This window comes from Pteropus vampyrus, unplaced genomic scaffold (assembly GCF_000151845.1).
Source record: "Pteropus vampyrus isolate Shadow unplaced genomic scaffold, Pvam_2.0 Scaffold22, whole genome shotgun sequence".
Lineage (NCBI taxonomy): Eukaryota > Metazoa > Chordata > Mammalia > Chiroptera > Pteropodidae > Pteropus > Pteropus vampyrus.
In genome coordinates, this window is record NW_011888803.1 from 15,565,590 (window position 1) to 15,581,554 (window position 15,965).

General features: G+C 39.2%; 1 protein-coding gene and 1 pseudogene across 1 annotated transcript in view; one reads left to right on the plus strand and one right to left on the minus strand.

Annotated features, from left to right (window-relative positions):
- The first annotated feature begins 3,242 nt into the window (after positions 1 to 3,242).
- Positions 3,243 to 15,965, plus strand: part of DCDC2 (doublecortin domain containing 2) — a 169,771-nt gene continuing 157,048 nt past the window's right edge. Inside the window, exons 1-3 of the mRNA XM_011355680.2 lie at positions 3,243 to 3,469; positions 3,819 to 4,184; positions 7,631 to 7,685. Of these exons, the coding sequence (XP_011353982.1) occupies positions 3,892 to 4,184; positions 7,631 to 7,685 (348 nt within the window). The 5' untranslated portion in view covers positions 3,243 to 3,469; positions 3,819 to 3,891. The remainder of the gene's footprint in view (positions 3,470 to 3,818; positions 4,185 to 7,630; positions 7,686 to 15,965) is intronic.
- Positions 10,114 to 10,232, minus strand: LOC111736844 (annotated as a pseudogene).

A 15,965-nucleotide genomic window follows, 5' to 3' on the forward strand; every position in this document is an offset into this window, starting at 1 on the left:
TCATTCACTCATTAAATGATTATTCAGTACTTAAGATGTGTCAGCCTCTTTGCTAGGCACTGGTGATACATTGATGAATAAAATGAACACAGTCCTTTTTCTTAGGGCATTTATACATATAAACATATAATTCTACAAAGATTAGAGTATACAAAGATGTAATTAAACATAAAGATTTATAATTACAATATGAATTATGGAGAAAAAATATGTAATATGTGCAGGGCTATTCTAATCTGGGGAAGGAGATAGAGAAAGCTTTCCTGGGGAAATGGCATTTAAGTAGGAGCTTGAAGTATTAGTTGGAAAGAACCAAATAAGTGGTAAAGGAGCAGAAGGGGCCAGAAAGTATGTCCAAAGGAATATTCAAGCAAACGGAAAGATAAATCTTGACTTTGGAAAGCCGTAGGGAGAGTCATATAAGAGGAGATGGGTTAAAGCAGTAAGGGCTTTGTAATCAGTGCTGATGTTGGATTTCATCTTAAGAAAATTGGAATGCATTTGAAGAGTTTTAAGCTGGAAAGTGACACAAATAGATTTGTTGTTTCATCAGTCTTTCAGGCTGGCTGTTCTGTGGAAAATGAAGAGTAGGGAAGCAAAATTTGAGGCAGGGTGACCTTTTAAGGGATGATACTGCCTTGAATTCAGAAAGTAGAAATGGATTTGGAGATAAACGAATAGATTCAAGAAATATCCAAGAGGTAGAATTGACAGAATTTGGTGATTGACTGAAGAACCCTCATAAATACAGGGTGCAATGTGGTCTGCTATCAGTGCAGTATTATATTAAAATAATTATTTTGGCAGAAAAATATAATTGGAAGCATTTCAGAGATTTACTTAGGCTCTTGAGGAAATGCCAAATATCTTTATGGTATTATTTTTTAATGCACAGTAAAACTTTAAGAATCCTTTTTTGCCACATCTCACTCTCCACGTCTTTCACGCACTTAGGAAGAAACTTAAAAACAAAACTCTCGCCTCTTATTCATTCTATGTGTGTTATCAAAAGTCCCCCAGCATCTATCCGAAGTGGATTCTCATTGTACCTCAGTTCTTCATGATCAGAGTTTATCTAACCTTTCCGGCATCTGAAATCCTCCCTTTGCTCAGTGTTGGGAGGTTGCATAAGAGAGAAGAGCTCAAAACAAATTCGGCAAGCAAAAGCAGCAGAAAGTTGCAAAAATATGGCTATTTTTGTTGCAGTTTCTCTGCTGCATTTAAAATGTTTTCTGTGAGGAAGTGAAATGTGTATATTCCAGTTTTGAACAAATGGATAGATGGGAGGCCATTTATGGAGATTAGGGAACATAGGAAAAGAGATTTTGAGGAAAACATGAGATCATGTGAACATTTTGAGTCTAGGCTGCCTTTTAGATTGTCTAGGAAAGCTGTCCTGGAGCAATGGTGGGCTGAAAGCTGCCTTGTATTGCCTTACAAAAGTCAATTGTTAAATTTCTGAGAATTTTAAACATAGTCATTATTAAAAATTAAATTGTATAAATGTACAATTAAATATCTAAATATGTTACATTAAAAAACAGATACTCACCACCTACATTTTTACTCTTATTTATGAGGTTATATATATGGTGCAAATACTATCTAACAGCATGCTGTGTACATTTCTTGCCTTTAGTGATGTCAGATTGGTAGCTGGAAATCAGCCATATTTGTAGTATTTAAACTACAAAGGTGGCAAATGCTATGAATCAAGGCCTTTCCCAACCTGAAAACCAGTAGTTAAACATTTATCACTACATCACTGGATAAATTTGTCTGGGCTCTGGAGACAAATCTGAGCTGGAAATGCTGTTGTGGGAGTTATCAGACTTCATGGGGTGGGTGGCTTCATGGACCGGCAACAGGGCCCTACACTAAACAAGGACCGGGTCCTTGGTTTAATGCTCTGCTGGCACCATCTTAAAATTCTTAATTTTCAAACAAGGGGACATGTGTTTTCATTTTGCACTGGGCTGGTCTTGGTTGTAGGGAATATGAGTTGCTATGAGGGTTGCTTGATTTACTGCTTTCCATCTCTCAAAAAAAGTATTTTGTTTCATTCACCTGCTGGGTAGAGCATTTGCACAGATATGTTCTCCATACATTTCTTCAACCAGTGTATCTTCACAACCAGTTCATAAAATTTCCTTCTTCTAGTTTTGCCATAATGTTTTCTTTGCTCTTCTTTTGAAAACTGTTAACTTGCAACGCATAAATACTTTAAGTAACTTTAATAAAGATCTTTCTATCCAGTTTGCAGTGTCCCACACACTCACTGACTTTTCAGTTTGCTATCACATGGCAGTTAAAGCGATTTCCAGAATCACAGAGGACTGGGTTTGAATTTTTGCTGTGACCTGAGGCAGGTTTCTTTGGTTTCTCTACATTTGTTTCCTCATCTGAGAAGAGAATGTTATTTACCTGAGAAGGTTATCATAAACATCAAATTTGCACATGACACATAGTAGCAAGGTCGCAGAAGGAATAAATAGAACGCTGGCAGAGATGAGCAGGAAGATTCCAACTTTTTAAAAAGAATTTTCCTGGTCCTATAATATGTATATCCCAGAGTGAATTGGCTAAATCACCTCTTCGTATTCTCAAACTCCTCTTCCCTATCTTATACACTCATCTAATCTACACAAACAGCATGGAAATGGGCCCTTGGGCACAGATAGCCGTATAGCCATTAAGCCTTATTGAGGCTATGAAAAACTCTTTCCTCAACATAAAGCTAGGCATGCAGTAGGGACTCAAAATACTTCAGGCTATTCTCTTCACCACTGTATCCCCAGCTCCTACCTAGCACAGTGTTTGGCACACACTTGGAGTCCATTTATAAGATGCTCGCACAATAATGCCACAGGGCTTCCCTTCAGCCCCCAAACCTCTCTACTTTTTTCGTGACTCTACCCTAGGCAGCGGCAAAGCCCAGGGGCCCAGGCGCACGCCAGGCCCAGTTCACGAACCCTGCTCCCCGCGCGGCTGCAGTTGCTATGGAAACGGCGGGACCTAACAACTCGATTCCCCGCGGGGTGAGTCGGGCCCTCGGAGGCGACGGCAGCGGCAGGAGCAGCGGGAGCGACGCGCGGCGCAGCCGAGGTCACCGCGGAGCCAGCAGAGCCCCCGCCCCGCCCGGCGCCCCAACACTCCCCCACGGGCCCCGAGCGTCGGTAGGGACCCCTCGTGGCCCCGCCCGGGCTCTCCTGCGCGCGCCGCCTGCCGTGTTGAGACTGTGCCCCCAAGAGCTTGGCCGCCGGGCGCGGACAATGGGGAGGGGCGAGGAGTCCCGGACGCCCCAAGTCTTCTGTCTCTCAATGTACCTTAGACGTTCTTTTGTCGGAAAAGAAGAATTTGGGCAATTCCAGCCAGAATCTTAATTGCTTTAATTTGGGAGATTTAGAGGCGAGGGAGCAAGGAGAGAAGAGAAAATAAAGCCTTTTGCGAAGAGCCACACAAACATGATGTGAGAAATTGAGTTTCATCATCTTTTAAACATGTGTGTGTGTGTGTGTGTGTGTGTGCGCGCGCGCGCACGTGTCCGCGTGTTTCCCCCACCTTTCCTTCCCGCGCCCACGCGGCCCGCGAGTGTAAAGCGCGGCTGCTATCCCAGGTGGTCACACCTGGACTGCCCGGCGCGTGAGAACAGGGGCGGTGCGCACGGCGGGCGCTGATTGGCCGTGCGGACCCCAGTGAAGTGCTTGATCGTGCACGGTGAGCCCTGCCGCCGTGGGGGTCTCCACGGGGCGCACGCCTGGCGCTCGGCCGTTGCTCGCTGTGACCCGTGGTTTGTCTGTTTCCTGTCCTTTCGGCAGGTGAATCATCGTGTGCGGTGAGGCAGCGGGGCAGCGCGGCCCCTGAGCGCAAGCCAGCAGCGTCGGCGAGAGGATGAGTGGCACCGGAGCCAGGGCCGGCCACCGCGCCCAGCCGGTGGTCAAGAGCGTGCTGGTGTATCGTAACGGGGACCCCTTCTTCGCGGGGCGCCGCGTCGTCATTCACGAGAAGAAGATGTCTAGCTTCGACGTCTTCCTGAAGGAGGTCACGGGTGGCGTCCAGGCTCCCTTTGGGGCCGTCAGGAACCTCTACACTCCGCGGACCGGGCACCGCATCCGGAAGCTAGACCAGATCCAGAGCGGAGGCAACTACGTGGCTGGGGGCCAGGAAGCTTTCAAGAAAATAAAGTGAGTCGGTCGATCCCACCACCCACCATTTCAGGGTGCGTGAAGTTGTGCGATTGGCATCAGGACCCAAACCTCAGGGAGTCGAGGGGCTGTGACTGTGCGGGTTGATTCCTCTCTAAGCCCCCGCAGCAGCTGGGGTGAGAAGTTGAAAGTTTGACTGGAGGAGTTTCACTTGTATAGCAGTAAGAACAGACTTAAAATTGTGTATAAGAAACAGGAATCCTAAAAAAAGAGAAATGACCAAACTGATACTTGAGTATTTTCTGTTTTATCTCTTTCCTCTTTTTTGCTTTTCCTCCCCTTTTTTCTTGGAACTCGTCTTTTTAGTTAAAATCATTTTAAAGTATTGGATACTATATAATCACCAGAGGATAAAACTGCTCTCCGCAATCTCCCTCCTCCCCAACCCCCCCCACACACTGTTTAAATTTTTTCAACTTTTCGTTCCAAGTAGAACTGACCACGCCCCACTGTGACCCACCTACCACCCTCTGCATGTTTAAGCTATTGACATAATGCTTGGAAAAGTTTATTGACTTACTGTATGTCTACATGTTTGTCTCTCGGTACCTGGTAGCTAGACCGTCGAAGACAGGGGTCATTATTGTGGCTCATCCTGAGTTCCTGGCAGGGAAGTCACTCAGAGTAGGTGTTCAGTGAATTAGCAAACTGTGCTTAGGTCTGTGAAGGGAACAAAGAAGAACAAGATATGACTTCTTGTCTTTCTTCAAGAGTTTATAGTCTAACAGGAGAAAAACTACATGCACACCAATAATTTTAACGTAGAGTACAAAGGAATAAGTGCAGTTAGAAAAAATTAAAATTATGTGGGAGTTCAGAGTTGACAGAGATTATTTCTGGAAGGGGTGGGTATTGTAGGACAGGTAGAATTTAATAGTCCACAGGTTTTCTTTACAGCTTTATGGAGATATAGTTCACATAGCATAAACTTCCCCCATTTCAGTGGGTTTTAGTGTGTTCAAGGAGTTGTGCAACCATCACCACAAACTAATGTTAGAACATTTCCATTACTCTTGTACCTCCTAGTTTCCTCTTCTCCCCATCCTCTGGTAACAAATAATCTACTCTGTGTTTCTATGGATTTGTCTATTCTGGACATTTCATATAAATGAAGTTATACAACACCTGGCCTTTTGTGTTTCTGTATTCTTTTACTTAGCATAATATTTCCAAGGCTCATCCATGTTGTTGTATGTATATGTATATCAGTACTTCATTCTTTTTATTGTTAAATAATATTCCATGGTATGGCTATACCTCGCTTTGTTTATCCATTAATCAGTTGATGGATATTTGGGTTGTTTCACTTTTGGCTGTTATGAATAATGCCAGATATTCTTTTTATGAGAGGTAAGGGATACATTAGCATTTAGTTTTCCCTTCCTTGAAACCTCCTTTAGTATGCTTTGTCTAACTTCATAGAAAGGAACTAAATGAAACTGTGCTTCAGAGAAACTTAGAACTTAAAACTGAAAATCAGGAGACTTGAGAGTGAGCTGTTTATTAGTTCCTTGGGCAACCCTCTTGACTCAGCTGGTTAGTTTCCTAATACAGAAGAGGAACATTCCTACCTCACAGGGTTGTGATAAAAGTAAATGCTATGGATGTGAACATTGTTTTGTAAACACCAAAATGTTACATACATGTAAAGCATTTCTGTGTCTACTTCCTTTTACCATTTACTTTATTTTTTATTAAATAATTTCTATATAAAGCAATTTCATGAGAATGGAAATCTGCTTCAGAATCTATTAACGGTTCAAAATTATAGACCCACTTTTGTAATTCATATTCTCTTTTGTTTATTTGGCACTACCAACTGAAAAGATAAAAACAGGTACAGTTCCAAACCAAACAGAAAGTGCACTTCGAAATTATTCTTTATATATGTATAAGAGATTAGCATGGTTATTTTTGCTTTTAATTCATACACAAAAACCGAGCTTGTTATAACAGTGTTCATGGTTAGTTTTCCATGTGACAGATGAATAGTTATTTATTTGTGTTAAAGTAATTGTATCTATGGTTAGAATGATAGAAGCCAAGATTTAAATCCTGAATATATTTTAAGTTTAGCTGTTGTAAGTTTATAAAACAAATAAAGCAACTGGCAGAACCAAAAAAAGCCCAAAAGATATCAAGGGTAATTTGTGTCATTTAGTGCCTAAATGATGTTGGGAAAGATAGCAGTGGTTGAAAAATATTTTTCAAATGAAAATGATCAACTTCTTGAATTGATTTTAAAGACTTTTTCTAATATTTTTGAAACCATAATTAAACTCAGGTAGCTATTAAACCTTTATTTTATAGCAGAAAATTCGAGATAGTTATTGTCTTTCTGCATTTTTGGAAGTCGACTCTACTGAATTAATCTTGTTGATCTGAAATCACTTTCCTGCGCATGACAGAATGTTTTTTTTTTAAATGTCAAATCAGTCCTTGCAGATTTGTAAAAGAGCCATTTATTGCTATAATGAAGGAGTATTTGCACTATCTTATGGAAATACTGTTGATGTAAGGGAAACATGATAATTTTCAGAGGTATGCATTAACTAAAACATGCTATCCATAAAAGCAAACAACATTAATAAAACATATCCATAATTAATTGAATATAAACTTTTTTTGGCAACTCAGCAATTATGGTAGCTAAGGCAGAAAATCTATCTTTCTATCTAAGGTTGTAAATTAAAGGCTAGATTTATACTTATTTTTATATTAAAGCATTTATTTAGCATCTTCTATGTATGAAGCACAGTGGAACTAGATGGACTTATAGCCTGCAGTTGACAAAGGTATAACATTTTCAGGTTGTGCTTATGCTACAGCTAAAGAATTATCACTAGTTAATATCTGTAGCAAACAGTAATGGAATAATAGGGGTCTCCAGAGGTTAACTAGTCTACCCATCTGTCTGTTAGCTGAGCCAATGCCTAAACCATCCCATATGGCTGAGCACTCCTGTATTATTAAAGCGCTCTCAGAGGGAAAAAGATTTCCCAGCCTTTCACAGTTGTTACTCTAATGCATGCTATCAGTACTTTTTTTTTTGACCTGAAGTCTGTGATTAATGGAACTGTTAAGCAGCTTCACACACAAACCACTCTTTATATTAAAATTGATATAAGAATTAGAAATGCCATTTATAGTAACCAGCTAAACATTGTGGGGGAAAAAACGTTCCCCAACAGAAGTATAAGACGTTCAATGAAGTTTAGAGGTTTGGAGTAGAAATGTGTCAACTCTGGTTGGTGACGCCGAAAGCAGTTTCTTCTGCAATAATTGCTTTTAATTAGTAACTATTGATTTTTGTTTTAGGCTTAAGTATTTCCTATGGCTTGCTTTTTAATAATTTTTAAAAAGAAATTTATACAACTGACTCAAACGCAATAAAAGAAACCTTTATTGTTTTTTTCCTCCCCCAGTTACTTGGACATAGGCGAAATCAAGAAAAGACCAATGGAGGTTGTTAATACAGAGGTAAAGCAAATAATATTTTGAAGGTTCAAATAAATAACTGTCATTTTTGTGTTTCTTATGCTATGTTTAGAGATTCAGATGTCATTTTAATCAATAGTTGAATTGTCTAATGTATATAAATGGAACATTATATGTTTTAAGGTGAAGATAACTTTTTCTTTGGATCATTATCAGAAATGAAGAGTCTGGGTAGGTGTCTTACACATGTAGGATTAGATTCGACATGTTCTTATTTTTCCATTTTCTAGTTATGTGTTCTTTGGTTGAAATCCATAGGAATTTTCTGTCAAGTGGGAAGGAATTTTGAGCAATCTTTGCCAAATCTTTGCCAAAACTATATCCAATCTTTGCCAAAACTATATCCAATCTTTGCCAAAACTATATCCAATCTTTGCCAAAACTATATCCCCTGTCCTAACTTGCTTCTGACAGCCCTGTGTCTGATATAGCCAGGATTACCCTGACTGCCCCTCAGGCTTTCAAAAGACCTCGTCGAACTTTCCATGATGTCAGAAGAACACTTCTTTTAACTTGCATTAAAGTTCACTTGAGCATAGTACCCAAAAACTTGCATGAAGTTTGGAAAGGAGTCTGGTGAAATAGAGATTCAGAACACCACATTCTACAGAGCTTCTGAATCCCTAGTGGAATTTTCAGATATTCTGTAGGACATATTCCTTAGTTTTTGGATGAAAAATTAGAATAAAACAAAGTTCAGGCAACAGCCTTAAACATCCCAGTGAGACAGGGAAAATTATAGTTAAACTCAGACTGGGACTCTGTTCACAGATTTTCCTCTTCCTATTTTGAACCCCATGTAAACAAGCATTTCCAAGGGTAACTTCTGCTAGGCAAGAAATGATTGAAGAAGAGGAGTTTTTTCTCATTTGTAGTGCAGAGGCCCAGAAAGACTCCTCAACCCTCCCCATTTCCTCTCACTTCGTATTTATACCCAGCAGGACCAAATAGGTCTCTGTAGGAAAAAGAACAAACAAACAAACAAACAAAAACCTACATAAGAAAATATTCTAATTGTGCAGTATTTGAAGAATGCGAAGTTAATTTCATAATTCAAATAATTTGTGGAAAGAGATACTAATCCCAGATGTTGTTTAAAATAATTAACATTCTTGTTTGTAAGTTTGGTTTTCAATGTGTGTCAAATTGATTATTAGTGAAAGTGATATGCTTTGGAACTCAAAGTAGACAAAAGTATATATGTTTTAGGTTGTGCTTATGTTACAGCCAAAGAGTGACCTCTGGTTAATATCTGCAGCAAGTAGTAAAAATAAGGACAGATTAATAAATTAATTCTGGATATAATTTTGTTTGAAGGATATACAACTGTTTTAAGTAGGCTACCTTCACGAAATTGACTATATACCTGAATTTGTGCAATAGAATTTGCGACGTGTAACTTCCAGAAAAAATGTGACCATATATTTACTCTGGATTCCAGTATCTTTGATGAAGAGATTGTGCCTGGCAAAATGCAACAAGTGTGCAATAAATTTTTCAAATGTACTTTAAAAAAAAAAAAAAGGTTATTCTTAGCAATGGAAGCATTCATTCAAGTTAATTTAATGTGCTAATTGTTCTTCCACTTTAAGGCAGTAGCTATTATTATTATTTTTTACTTTGAACCTATACATGAGCCAAACAGATAAGCTTCTGATTTATGAACATACGTCTTAGATGTGTAAAACTCACCCCTTATCTCTAACGAGAAGACTGTATCTCTTTCAGTTTATTTCTTCCTGGTTATTCTCTCCCCTTCTCCTTTCCTCTTCATGCACAGACACTGTAGCTTTTTCATTTATCCTCACTCTTTCCCCACAAAGCCTTCCAAAGAGGATAAAAAGAAAGAAATAGAAGAAATTTAGGGATGCAAAGGAAATGGGAAGAAGTGCTGAAAAACTGCTTGTCCATGCCCTTCAGCACCTTCCCCTACCTACCCGGGCCCCATGCTCCCACGTGCTCCCCGGAGCCTTCTCTCCCACTATTGTCGGCCTAACCTTTCCTCCCTGTCTAAATAGGCAGTATGCTCTCTTTTCTTACTTTGCATCCCGATTCTTGAAGCTCAAGACAGAGACTCTCCTCCTCAAAAGTCTACACCATTGACTTACCCAGAGTCTGCTCTGAGAAAGGGGATCCCCTACTTTCATTGCCAGAAATGAAAGTAGGGGATCCCCTTTCTCAGAGCAGAAGTAGGGGATCCCCTTTCTCAGAGCAGTCACTTTGTAGGGGAGGTTTGGGTTCCTGGCATCCCAAAAGGGAACTCTGAATGTATTTTCCCATAGAGACATCGCTTTAACTGTTGGTTCTCCAGTATTAATACCGCTGTCTTAGGTAGAGCACAATTTAGAAAGACCTGTGGGCTGCCCTGAGAACCTAACTATTGTGCGTGTAATTTTTTTTTTTTTTATTAACGCTACAGCAGCTAGTATTCCTAGGTGGTCTCCCATCCAAATACTAACCAGGCCTGACCCTGCTTAGCTTCCGAGACCAGACGAGATTGGGCACATTCAGAGTGGCATGGCTGTAGACGATTGTGTGTGTAATTTTTACTGTGGAGACGTACCTCTCCCTTCTCCACAGCTGATTTACAACCCAACTTGTAGAATTCAGTAAGTTTTTAAGTTAGAGGAATATCAAATGTGACAAACGTAGCCAGTGAATGCATTCCTTCCCTCTTCCCAGAGCACCCTCACCCAAGTCCAGACTTCGATTTAGTTGTTACGTAGATAGTTAATAATTTAGACACGAAGGCATCCACTTGCTGACTGCAGGTCATGGTAACTGGATTGTGCATGTCACCTTGACATGCAGAGGTCTTTTGTGGTTCCTGTCACTGTTCTTCTGTTTCATGAAGCTCATCTTTGAAGAGACATCGGAAAGACAGCCAGTCCTATTCCTTTTTCTCTTTGTGCCTGAATTATCAGGACAGAGAAAGGCAGAACTCTAATGGGCCTTTTCCTCTAACCCAGAAGAAGCACATGGTCTTATTTGGCCAATACTCCTGAAAGCAGGAGGAAAAAGAGGGGATGGATAAAAAGGGAGAAGAAAAAGGAGACAGGAATAAGAAAAATGAAAGGTGACTGGTGATTTGCACCAGCTCCACTCAGGCAGCACTGTGAGCTCAGAGCAGACTTGCCTTGCCTCTCTCCACACAGGGCTTACTTCTACTAGTATCCAAATAAAGAGATCTAGATTCCCCTGTACTCTTGCCTCTACTCTTCAGTCACTTTGTATAGCTGTATTTTCATCTTCCTGTTTTCCCTGAATTGTGATGGTTTTAATAGGGTGTTTTTCTCCCTTTCTAACCATGGTATCTCATCTCCTTTGGTTTGTCTTCCCAGCCCTCTCTTTGCCTCCTTCTCCCTCTCCTTTCAGCCCAGTTTCAGATCTGATTCTCCACTTGCACGTTCCAAGTCTACTCACCAGCTCTCTCTTTCCTTTTTAATGGAAACAGCCCGTGGGAGGCCTCCATCTTGCTCACTGGAAGCCTCTGATCTGCATGGGGACACTTTCCTCTTCCTTACCAGCCCATGCTGTGCTCTTACCTTTATGCTTTGACTGTGACTTTTGCCTCCTTTCTTCTTTTTTTTTCTACCTTATCTGCTTTTCTTCCACATGATTGATGTTTCTGTTGTTTAGCATGGTAAGCAAAGTGCTGGGAGCAAAAATGAGCAAGACGTGGAGAACATTTCACCTCCAGGAATGTGTAGTCTTGGTGAAAAGACAGATGTATGAATGTCTCTATTACCAGCTAATAAGTGATTCAGTTGGATAGGGATTCAATTTAGTTTGTGCTGAGGTGTTTATTTCAAGTGCATTTGACTTTATCATGTTGCAACAAAGCCGTCTGTGAACTCTGCAAATGGAAGCGCCCTTCTGCAACCTGGAGCTGTGGATCCCATAGATCACCCCCTACCCCCTGTCTCATTCATGTAGTGAGTCCTTCAGATTGTGATATCCTTAAATAGTTATTTAGAGTGTAAAGTCTGTTTTAATGTGTAAGAGGCCTTGGTACACCCGATTGTATGCAGAGGAGACGTGCCGCTTGGCTCACAAACACTTGTGATATGCCAGAAACTGCTAGGAACCAGGCATGAAATGAATCTTTCACTATTCTTGTTCTATGTGCAAAATATGTGTGAAAGGGTCAAAGCCTGTCTCTCTGACAAAAAGAGTGAAAATTGACTTGAGTGGAAAAGAGATGGAGGCCACCTTGTCATTTTTCAGGCTTGGACTATAGACACAGAGCAAGCCAGCTGCAAAGTTAGCAGCGAACAGTGCTTCTCCCGCAGCCATGCAGTGGCTGCAAAAGGCTATGAGGGTCCCCTATTAAAGTGATTAGTGCTTTCTTACTGCTGACACTCCCAGAGCTGCTTTTCTGTTCCCATACTTTCCTGGGGACCTTTAATTGCTAAACTGCCCTCACCTCCTAACAACCCTTAGTTAATCCCCACTGCTCCTAATGTTACCTCAAAAACCATCATCAGTCCAGAACTGATCTATGCTTCTCTTAAACCCTCCTCAGAATCCTTCAGTGAGAACTCAAACCCTGCAGAAGGTGATCCCCTCCTTCCTCTTTCTCAGCAGCATCATTCTGTGTTTTCTCCCAGTGCCTTTTGTATCTGTACCAAGTCAGTAAATCTGATTTTGTCAGGCAGTGCTTTTGCTCCTATTCCTTGTAGTTTTCAGAAGATGAGGCATTAACATATGCATCAGAATTGTCTATTAGATTGTAAGTCTCTAGGAGGTTTGCTAGTTCTGTATAGTACCTAGCATTAATAGGCTGGTAATCATGTTAATTCTCTATAGTTTTGAATGTTCCTTATCATACAGTTAAGGAGACAATTGTTTGCTTCATGCACGTCTGATTATTCTGCATTTCACATATGGGCGGGATGTCTCAAATAACTCAAAAGTCATCATGGTGACTACCTATTTAGATTTAGTTTCAGGGATAAAATTAGTTGCAGATAAACCTTTCTGTGATACATTTATTGTCTCTAGTATAATTTGGAGCTATATTAAGTGAATGCTGTTCACTCAATAAGGATTTATTGTGTGCCTGATATGTACCAGGCATTGTCTTTGTCACTTGGGAACCGAACAGTGTGGCCCCAACCTCATGGAACTTACTAATCTTTAACCTTCCTTGCCGGCTGTTCCATAATTTTTAACTATAACAATATTGATCTTTGTTGCAGAACTTGGTGTAAAGTAAACTTCTTTGATTCAAGAACTATATTGTGAGGGCTATAAACACAGTTTTTGAACTTTATTATTAATAATGGTTCAGAGAATAATGAGACTAACTTTTGATAAGTAATAAATACCTAATTTCTGGTAAGAAATTAGTTCTATTTTCCTGGAGTAATAAACACCTAAATTACTAATTGTAAGCTGAATAACAGCTAGGCTAGTCTATCTCCTTATGACCAGGATAAAATTGGCTTGAACCTCCACAGCTTAGCCTTTTGAATGTCCAACATTCTTCCCAAAATTTCTCTGAATTCCTGCAAGGATTATTATATCATGCTCACCTTTTCTTATGAGCTCCTGCTTCCAAAGTATTGGTTGGGTCTCATTCCCCTACAGGTTGTGTCTGTTTAAGACCCCATCAACTCAGAGGTGAAATCCTCCCATCGATCTCCACACAAATACCCTATTCTCACAAGTTTGTGTGTGGTGAAATTTATTAGTGGTTTGTCAAAATGGAGTCGGTTTTGTAGGTTGTATACAAGTGTCAACAACTTAAAAATGAATATCAGACTTTCTCAAAAATAGTTTGGTCTTATATGTCGATTCAGTCTTTGGCCTTACTTCTTGTCTCCTCTCTTTTACCCTCTGTTTGGCTTTTCTCTGCTTTATTGATTTCTAACACAGAACGATTTAGAGCTTTATTTTGTTAACTTGAATCTTGCCAATCTGTATTCTCAGGGGCAGCAGAAAAGGATAATTTTTACCTCCTTCTTCACATTTATATTTTTTTAAATCAAGGGTCTGTTTGGGCTTACCCTTCTTTTATCTGCTCTTTCTCATTTGCTAGTGAAAGTGCCAATCATAAATGCAATGATAAGCAAGAGAGAACAGAGCGTCACACTCACCTTATTCTAAGTGACCCATCCATGGATAAGTGTGCTATCTATAGTTTCGAGAAGAGCTGCCTTGAAAAGAAATCTGCAAATAAAATCTGCATTAAGACTCCAGTGAATGCCTTCTTGAGGAGTGGAAGCCTCTCACTGGATGAGTCGTTATATCGAATCCTCTTGAATACTCCCTCATTTTAGATGTTCATTTATGGAAAAATCAAATAAATGTTGTTTATTCTAGAAGGGTGGAAACTGCAGGAATACCTTGGAAAGGAGGAGAGAATGGAAGAGAGGTCTTGAAAGCTCACAATTTGCCTTGTCTGAAAAGTTTGTGGGCACATGCGTTGTCCTTCAGGTTGGTTGCTCCTGTAAATGTCTTTAAGGTTTGAATATCATTATTAAAACTTTACATTTCAGTTTAATGATTAGGCATAATCTCTGAGGAAACATACTGTGAGATTTGCTACTTAAAGGCTTTTGGTTGGGAATGGGATTCTAGACATTAAATTGGGTGTAATTATTAACCTTACTGCAGAAAGGCATGGGGACATGTGGTTTAACTCACTAATCTTTAGCCTGGGAAATCTGGGTTCAAAGAGGGAACTACGAAAATAGTTAAACTCTTAAATATTTCTTTCTTTAACTTGGGGAAAGATTTCCAGATTATGTTAGTCAGGTTCACTAATTTATTGAAGAATCAAAGAAAATAAAACCCACTTTTGTGAGTTCTTCCAACAATAATTGAAGCCTCTCTCTAGTCTTTTATTTTATGACTTTCCCCTACCTCCCTAATGTAACTGCTAAGTAAGAAGCATTCTTTTAAGGACAGCCAGTTTATATCAGTGGTTATGGTGATTCCAGGTGAGTGGGACCTTGCCAAGGCTCAGTGAAGACAGAGTTTTCTGTTAAGGATAATTGACTATATTTCAGTTTCTTTCACAGTTTCTTATTTTAACTTTTTGTCAATACTGAACTGTCTGTGTTTGTGTGTTTGAACAAGAGTGAGGTGGGTTTATGTCAAACTGGAACTATATTGGTCTAATGTTAAATATCCATTAATAACTGTAATCGACTCTGATCAAAAGTTAAAAGGTTGGTGATTTTAGTTTGTCCATTAACACATATCATGCTTTTGTTCCAAATATCTTACATTCTCTCTGTTTGATGTTTAGACATGCTTTTAGGAAATTGAATGTCTATGAAATTGGAAGACATGCAAATTAGAGCATATGTAATTTTGTATTTATAGTAATAAGCTGTTCTATAGCAATACATAAAATTAATAAACATTTAGAAAATAATTATCAACCTTTTAAGAAAAAAATAGAAAAAGTATATAATAGTTAAATTGCTAGCTAAATGTGTATGTTTAAAAATGCCACTGAAGTATCAAGCTAAACTCAATAAGAAATTTCATTTTTGTCCCCACTAAAATAAAGTCTTTTGTCAATTCCAACAACAACACCTACTGAACAGAGAAGAACTTATTCCTATATCTCATGGGATTCAGAAACACAGATGATGCAATCTTAGAAATATGTAGTATGATTTAAATTCTGCCAAGATTTACCAAGCTTTTTGCTGGACACTTGTGCACTTACTTACTTGAAAATCACTACTTCAATTTGCATTTTAGGATAATTGCTAGAAGGAGTTTTCTGGTGAAATCAAAGAGACTCTTCATTATGGGAATATGATTATTTGCACAAGGTAGGAGTAATAGGAAAACATGACTAAATAAATAGCAAAGTATAGTCAAAGAAGACAAATTATGCTCAACCATTTGCTGAGTGCTACTCATGCATAATTTCACATTTTATCAAGAATATTTATTAAGAGCCTACTGAATGCAGGCAGTTGGCTAGGTTCTGGACATATGGATATAAAAAGTGCCACTCAGACATTACAAGGTAATTATCACAAGAGGACTCTGAAAAAACTTTAAAAGAAAAGCTACATGAGAATGAATAAAAAGAATGAAAAATAATACTAGAGATTGCTAATTTAAGGGAAGAAAATGATTTATTTAGATTTATTAATTGGCTTCAATGCTTACAAAAATTATGGTGACTAACTCTTCTCCATGACAGCTGGGTTTCAAAAAGGGGGAAACAAAATCGAGCTGTGGTTTGAAGGTTGAAGAATTTAGATCAGATTGAAAGAAAATTAAAAAAAA